Raw genomic sequence first — 9,209 nt, 5'->3', positions numbered from 1 at the left:
CATGCCACTGACAGACATCAGGTTGTTATGTCAGTGTCTGACAGCATTATGAAAGGACTCACCTACGAAATGACCTTAGTTTAAACCACAAACACGCCAGTAATATCACTATCACTCTCCACCAGACCCAGAGACAGAACAACTCATTTTACCTTTCAGAATTCATCGTAACTATCATACTCAAACCTTAGACAGAAACAGAATAAAAACATCATTAACCGATCTCTTGTTAGTAGTTTTCAACAATCACCAACTCTGGTCTGGGGAAAATAACTCTTAATTCACCGACGTAGATGATAAAAAACAGCAGTTTACAGTCGGAGAAGACCGGCTTACTGGAACAACAAACACAGAGAGCTGAATACACAACAACAGGCAGGAAGGAGAAGAGACACCATGCTGACTTCTGACTATCCTTCTTTATAGAGAACAGCTGTTTAGCTAGATAAATAATACATGCTATTAAATACTAAATATCCAACTATATATACCATAGCATTACAGTTACAATGGACTCTTTACAGAATAAAACTACCAACATCATATAAAAGAAGTCAATGACTAGTATGAGACAACGAAATTGAACTGATTACTGCTCGGACTGCATGTTTATATACCAATCCTTTCAATTGAAACACAACAAATAAATCAATTTAGAATATGTATTTGTTGTATTTTACCAATACTAAAAAAGAAATGTCACCTTGTTAATGAAAAGCATGCTATAAAATAATTGCTGTTCAGGCAAGCCAAAAGCTTCCTGCTCACAGGAAATAATTAATTAAATGTTTAATATAATATTGGCACCAAATGGCAGTATCCGATAATGTGGTCATTTTGTTCCTCGTGAAAAGTTAAACACTTTAAAGGATTTTGACAAATGCTTCGCCCCAATAATAAAAGACAGAGGAAAATCTTTATATACTTACATAAAGATCACTGCAGCATAAACACCTGACAGTTTCCAGATGCTTAGTGTTTCTTTCCTTTAAATCAGTGTTCATTTACATCGTGCAGCTTTGAAAATGTACACATTAAATCGTGTATAGAGGAGAGGATATAATGACATTACAGAGGCATTTATATGCACGTAATTTTCACTCCCCTACATATGTTTTAGATGAATGTATGATGCTTCAGATATGTTTCTCTGGAAAATTTTTGTTCCAACGCATCAAGAAGTTTGATATCACTACATTTACAGAGGCGTCGGGGTGGTTGATTGGATGGATGCTCAGGATTCTTTAATAAATAACAAAGGTAAACACACTTTAAAACAAGTTTATTTGTTCCTCCACAAAACCTACTAACTTTTTTTACTGCAGGATCCTTTTTGCTTTATTTTTGTTATATAACCCTGTCGATCAACCAATCAATGTTCTATTCCAAAAAAGCTATTGATAAGCTTACCGTTTCTTGTTTCGTTATTATCTTTCACCTTCTTAAGCTTAATGTATGCCTGCTATCTTTGTCTTGTTTTTTGTCCTATTATATATGTACTAACACAAAGGATCGTCCTTCATCTACAGGGGTCCTGTAACAACTGCGTCAATTACTGCCGCTTGGGTCAGTGGCTGTCCCACAATCATGACGCATGCTACTGCACGTTTATGATATTATTATAAATATTGCTATATTTTACACAGCAGCCTTTTGAATACAAAACAGAAAACGTTTTTTCTTTCTTTTAGAAAAAACAGCAAATATTTTCCTCATTTCATTCCATTCTCCTGTCTGCTGGCATGAACCCCGCTGGGTCTGTCCAGAGTCCTGGTCGAGCCAAAACTAGAAACAACACGCAGCCTGTATTACGAGAGCAGGCACAAACTACCATCAATAGGCTGATTTTGTTACAATATTCCTCGGGTCTTCATTAAATGAAATGATAAATAGGAAGAACTAGCGCCTCCTGCCTGGGAAAATAGTATGTAGGCTAGTTAACGTTTAGACTTAGTTGCTGTACGCTAATAATAGATGTAACCTGTCATAACCCCTATAGTGAATTGACATAGCACAAACTTGAAATGTTTTGAAAAAACATGTATACATCCTGATACCAAAAACACTTTTTCTGTAGCACCTGTTCAATTAACCTGTACGGGGGATGAAAGATTGATATACAAACTAACCCACTTTAAAATAATATTAACGGCTTAATAGGTAATTCATAATTCTAACAATTATGTTCAAGAATTCTGCTTTATTATTAGAAAAAATGCAAGACAATAGGTCGTTTTGAATCAGAGTTTTGAACATCTTACGCTACTGAAATCTGACAACTTACTTTTACATCCTGTTTTTGAGTCCTCGGCCACAATGTGACGTTTTAAATTTCTGTCTTGGGTGATATATGTGATACCGCTCTGTTTTAATCAAACTTAAATCTACTACCACAGAAGAAAAAATCTTGGAGAGTTTTCTCTTCTGTGTTCTGTTCTATTTAGTTCATTTATTTGTATGTTGTGTTTCAGGTTATTGTGAGATCAATTAAAGGTTTAAATCCCTCTGCTCCACACTGTCAGAACCAAACTCCATTCAAAACAGCGGCTGTTTTTAAGGAAGTAAAAGCTTATTTCCACCATCACTGGACCTCTGATCTAACTTCAACTCTACAGACACAATCTGCTTCACAACTGACTCAAGTAAACTCATATAACTAACCTAGTGAGGAAGAGTTGGACACAGACACACTCACTGACATGTCTGTTCATTAACTAACCTGTCGAGGAAAGAGTTAGGAACACAAGACACACTCACTGACTGTCTGTCATATAAACAATAACCTTGTGAGGAGAACGGTTGGACCACAGACACACTCACTTGAACCTGTCTGTCAATTTAAACTAACCTGTGAGGAAGAGTTGGACACCAGACACACTCACTGGGGACTGTCTGCATTAACTAACCTGTGAGGAAGAGTTGGAACAACAGACAGGACCACACTGACTGTGCCCACAGGTTTAAACTTTGAAGCTCTTGTCTAAAGCCACAGATCTTTTCTTTTACTGTCCTTCGTTGTTTAGAAAGGTAAAGAAGCAAGCAGCTTTCAGGCACCTCTTTAACATCCACTGCGTTCTCACAAAGAGGCGCATTTAAAGACAAGAAAGTGACGTATGGCTGCTCTCAATCTATTAGCAGGAGAGTTCAGACTGTAATATGGCACAAAATAACGTTTATTCTACATAAATATAAATACTACAAAACATTGAATGAACTTAAATGAAATAATCTTATTTTGCTATTCATATACAGTTACGCATGAAATGACTGCATGGGATTAACATTGATGATGATACCACTGGTGCATAGTAGAGGTTCAACATTCATGAGCTGGGGAGTAAGCTGAAGCTCATTCAAAGTAATATAATAAAGTAATACTTGCTTAAATATCACCAGGTTCCAGAACCAACCAGCGTAACACATTGCTGTGAAACTTGTTCCAGGACGTAAAAACAACTGAATAAAACATTTAAGTTAAGCAGAAAATTCCACCAACATTTCCTCGTGGGTGGGTATTTCCGTGATACAGCTTCCTCAAACACAGCAGCAGAAAAATCATCATCTATTCAAAACGTTGTTTAAAGGCGCTGCTCGCCCGCGCAGGTGTTTGATTCTGGCGATTAGGACCTGATTCTCAGGTAAAATTTGGGACGTAGCTTTGTTTTTTTTAACGATGGAATTGAATGTTGGTATGGGTGTGTTGTTGTGTGTGTGTATGTTGTTGGTTGTGTTGGTATTGATGTCTGTTGTTGTGTTGTTATGTTCTTGCCAGGGTGTAAGAGAGCACGCTGGTGAAGACTGTGAACGGCGCCGAGAGGGTGTAATTGCTGCTGGTAAGTCCTTTTAAAACTGTCAAGCAGAGACCACAAACGGCGAGACCTTTTACTGTCTGATTTTCAGAGCCACAACAGTCCCGGAATCTGTCAAGTGGTAGGGTCTGTCATAAATTAAATCTAGTCTAGTAAGTTTGTGACTGGACCTCGGCTAAATGAAAATTAATGAGAGTCATCATCCACTGTTCTAGGCTATACGCTCACGTTCAGTTTGCCCACGATCCGAACCTGTGAGTGTAGGACTGGTAGTGATGCAAACAGCTTTAGTTTCTCATAACTTTAGCCTCCTGAAGAACAGTTCTCGAAATGACTGTACATCCATTCATCAGATGGACTTCAATGGATATTGATCTATAAGAGTTTACAAGACAATGCACCATATGGTATTCTTATAAATACAGTGGGATATGATCATGATCATAACTTGTCAGAGCGCGGTTATGTCCTTTCAGTTATGGTTCCAATTTACAAGGTCAATGTAATGCAGCTTCTGACAGTAGGATCGATACAGCAGACGCTGGAATCAGCAAGCATACATTTAAAAAGGGTCCCCCTAATGGACGCGGCAACTGAACCTGAAAAAAATGTTACTCTGGTTGAGTCTTGAGGTACAATGAGCTGAGGTATTCAGGCAATCATCCTTTATGGCGTACAAATCGCTATAAAGAGAAACCTTCGTTAAATGTAGGTAAAGACGCGAAAAAAATTATCGAGCAAGCATAATTAGAACATAGAGAAGCATTCTGATACACTGCTTTAATGAAGGAACTGATTACATAATTACTAAGGTTTTAAATGTTAATATTAAATTAACACTTCCTTACTAAAGTTCAGGCTTTTCAGATAAAACGTTTGCAAACATGAGAGTTAAGTGTTGTTAAGAACTATTAAATGTAAACACAGCACTTAAAGCATCATTATAAATCATCAGACACGCGGAACCCGAACTCCTCCCCTCTGTAATGTCACTGAGGGGTTCTCTTGGCGCCCATAATGACTATATGACCATGATCATAAATAATACCCCCCTTGGGGGCTCGGAACGCCGCGCCCCCCCCGTCAAAAAAAGAGAGTCAAGCTAAAATAGAACTATTAGCAGTAACCTGCTAACCGTAACACAGTCAGCTCCCTAACTCAGTTTCATGTGGACTCACAGTCATGAACTGGTTTCCAGGGGGTTGGTTCCCCTTTCTCGAGGAAGCCAGAGGATACGTGAACCATAAATTGCAGAAATAATCAATAAATCAGCCACGAATCAATTTTACAGTTTTATAATACATTCATTATTATGCTTTCAGACCTCAAACTGGGTCAGAACAACACGCTATCAAATAGGTCTCCTTCCCCTCTGCAACACACACCACAGTATTCATTACACCTTTATCTTCACCTGGTCTGGTTTAAGCTGATATTTACTCTCCGTCTCTCCTCTCTCTTCTCTCTCTACAACACACACACACACACAATACAGCTTCAATCCTCTCAGATGGATGAAACACCAGAAAACCACATTGAAAACAGCTACTGATACGGAATGTAGACGGAGCATCACAGGCATCGATCGTCTGGGGTAGAAGCAATCAAAATGTGGATTATGGAACTGAAAAAGCTACATATAGAGCGCATTTACATTCTCTTGCAACATTACACGACACACCACACGAGCACAACACGACACACCACACACACACACACACCACGGCAATCAGGAAGCAACGTGTAGGGTTACAGTATTTTACCCATGACCTCTCCACTTGCAAGTGGGAGAGCCGGGGATCGAACTGCCACATTCTGATTAAACAAGCCCCAACAAAAAGCGCTCAAATATTCCTCTTTTTGGTGTTTATGACATTCAGTTATGAAACATGTGTTGGGTTTTAGGAAGAAAAATACAAAATAATCGATTACCTCTATTCGATCAAACACTGAACAGGGGAAGGTTGGCACACTGTCCCTGATTAACTGGATTCTTCTGGTAAACTGTCAGAAAAATACACCTCTTGACATCATTTAAATTGGCAGTACAAAACAATCCCGGAGAGCAACCGATGGCCGAGAGCTCTACAAAAACACGGAGAGATACCTTAATAAACCAGATCTAGTTGTGCCTTTACTTGTAAAACTAGATTCCTCTCTCACCCGCATTACTGTTGTATTCCTAAAATACAGGTCTGGCCATCCTGGTATGAAATTAGACTTAACAGTCGTAATTTAATATCTCATCTGAGGTTTTCAATCTTGTCAGGTCTGCAAGCCTTGGGACATGGTAAAGTGGAAAAAATTTTGATACTGATATAAAGGGTGGGATAGTCACCGTTCAAGGGATATAACAATCTAATAACGAATGAATATTTCTATATTAAAAAGGGGATGCCTTGCAGTATACCAGTGGAGCTGTTCGTAACGGTCCCTTTTCTATTAATTAAAGCGTGTTTGTTCGTTTATTTACTGTGACACACACACACACACACACACACACACACACACACACACACACACACAGCCTCAGTGATTACAAACACAGACACATGGCTGTAACCCATCGCACACGTCCACGTGACGCACAGACGTCTGCATTAATCCCTCATTGAGCCTTTTTGATTTACTGTATGTTTATGAGTGATTATGTCCCCTATCTCTAATTGATTGGATGTCTCATTACTGGCAACTTAAATCAATTGGCTCTGCATAATGACTAATTATAATAGTTACAACATGTGTTCTGATTTATTACTGATATTAACGTTGAGCTGTAACATGGAGGAGACGTGATTTACTGTTGTTTTGGTAATTAACGGCAGATTATCTCGTGTTATGTTTAAGAACATGTTGATGAACTGGAGCCATTTGTGGGGTTAAAAGTGAAAGTTTTAAACCTGATGGTGGCGCTAGAGGGAAGGTCGAGTTATCTGTTTTTCTCTTCAATATCTGCCTTAAAATCTTATCTCTTTGTATTTATTAAGTTTCCATCAGTTTGTTTTTATGCAAAGTTCTTTTTATCTGGAGTTTATCAGGTTGAAAACCTTAAAACAGAAATCATAAAAACAGAAAAAGAAAACAAACATGTTTAAAGTTCAGTATTAACAGTTTCCATTCTATACTTTCTATATTACTTCTATATCATATTCCACCAGCATTTATTACTCAGAGATTATTATTGATAACATTCAAATAAAAAGAAAGCATCAGTACATCAACAAAATAATTAAACTTTAACCACAACTCTAAAACACTATAGATAATTATAGGTCTCCATAAGCAATGCAAACAATATTATACTGACACTAAATATGATCCACTATCACCATAATAATGTAATTAAATAATATTAATGACCGTAATGTTGCAACTTATTGAACAAACTGAACACCCACATGGTCACATTAAACACTAAATAAACATTTTAATACAGTAAACAAGCATCTAAACTGCACGTCATTAAATTCAGACATTTTATAATTAGCATTGCTAATCAACTGAGTAAACAAACACATACCAATACTGACGCACAGAAGAAATAATAATAATAATAATAATAATAATAATAACAATAATAATGGTGATTTGGCACACAGACTGAGTGGGACTAAGAACGTTTGTTGTCTTCTGATATCTGAGTTAAAGTGAGTGAGTTTTATGATATTGTGCCGCAGTGCATCAGCATGCAGAGTAGATGCATGCCGGTATCGTGAATTCGTGATGAATCGCCCTCATGCACGAATCATACATCAATAATAGCCAAACTTTACGCCTGAACCATGATGATGAAGATACAGAAAGACAGAAATGTAAAAAGATATCTGCTACCTAAAGCTGAGAGCCTCTCTGAGTCCAGCAGCTAAATCTCTGCACCTCTGCAGACCAAACTCCACTTAAAAATCTGGCATTTTAATACTTAACGTTCTTATAGACAATCACATCTGCTTCCTGAAGTGTAGAGGCACAAATAGCACATCAGCAATATTTAAGAGACTCCCCCAAAGTTTCACAAATCATGTCTTCAGGGGAGCTCTGGAGGTGGCACCCTGATAACCTAAAGAGGGGTTCATCCCCTAAAGAGCATCTACAGCAGCAGTTAGTCTTTTTGATACCTCAAATTTGACCCGATGATGACGCTGGAGGAAACGTTATTTTGAATCATCATCTTGCAACCTTGAATATTTGTAATGAATTCTGTGGCTGTTCATTCTCTTCTTGTTTCAGGTTCCTGGAATATCTGTAAGTTTAGGTTTTTCTGTCATTGAAACACCTAGAAATTGCTTAAATACCAAAAATCCTGGAAAATGTGACTTGTACTTCAGCTCCCTCACTAAGATTACATTTGTTGTTGTGGTTGTTAATTGTCCGTGCAACAAACACTTATACCTTCTAAATTTCCTAATAGGCTAATAGGTTATTGATGTTCAATGTAGAGAGTCCCATAAACAATTGTTTGTACGGGTTTGTGATTGTATTTGACAAAGAGTGCTTGTAATGACAGTGTGTGTGTGTGTGTGTGTGTGTGTGTGTGTGTTGCAGGTCTCCTCGGTATGGTGGCCCACATGATGTACACTCAGGTGTTCCAGATCACAGTCAGTCTGGGTCCTGAAGACTGGAGGCCTCACAGCTGGGACTACGGCTGGTCCTTCTGGTCAGTCCACACACACACACACACACACACACACACACACACACAAATATACCAGTAATTCTGATAAAACTGCATAATTAATTAATGTTTCCACTTGTTTTAAACTGATCATTTAAAATTATCCAGTGTCTGACAACAGCTAGCAATATGTAGGAGACAGATTCTGAAATAATAAACTTAAATAGACGATGCAACATGCTGCCGATAACGTTAATTTTTCGAATCAGAAAACAAAGAAGTGCAGCTTGAACCTCCATCGATGGACGACAAGTTTTCTAATTCCTCTCCTTCCTGCAGTGAGGGGGGACGTGTCCTCGGGCGCGCCCCATCATCCCTCCATTTAGTCGATTATAAATCATCTGTTTAGGATGTTGCCAGAGGCGTTGTACTGCAGGAGCGTTTCGGCACTCGGTGATGAGGTACATGGGAGCGTTGAAGTTGTTGTTTCTGGGATAATTAACCAGTCGAGACGCACCTTGACCTCCGCTGCTCTCTGCTCGGAGGCTGCAGCTGCTGTCTGAGTTCAGTCTGCTTGTGGATGAAGGACAAACGATCAATTCATGTTCCTGTGAATGTGTGAATTTGATAAATCACACGAGTAGCACGTATTTGATTTTTACAAAACCTCAGAATATTATTATAATTTTAAAACAGGAGCTGTTCTGTACCTTTCGATCATATCACATCTTCCCCAGCTGTAATAGAATTGTTAATATCTTAAAGGTACTAGTGCAGTGCCCGTAGGA

General features: G+C 38.3%; 1 protein-coding gene across 1 annotated transcript in view; it reads left to right on the top strand.

Moving 5' to 3' along the window:
* The window catches only part of gsg1l (gsg1-like), a 19,198-nt gene that overhangs the window by 7,326 nt on the left and 2,663 nt on the right, over window positions 1-9,209 (top strand). Inside the window, exon 2 of the mRNA XM_035654470.1 lies at window positions 8,352-8,463. Within this exon, the coding sequence (XP_035510363.1) occupies window positions 8,352-8,463 (112 nt within the window). The remainder of the gene's footprint in view (window positions 1-8,351; window positions 8,464-9,209) is intronic.

The sequence above is a fragment of the Morone saxatilis genome, unplaced genomic scaffold (genome assembly GCF_004916995.1).
Source record: "Morone saxatilis isolate NCDOM2014 unplaced genomic scaffold, NCSU_SB_2.0 Contig14, whole genome shotgun sequence".
Taxonomy (NCBI): Eukaryota; Metazoa; Chordata; class Actinopteri; family Moronidae; genus Morone; species Morone saxatilis.
This window is presented reverse-complemented; position numbering and strand designations above follow the sequence as displayed.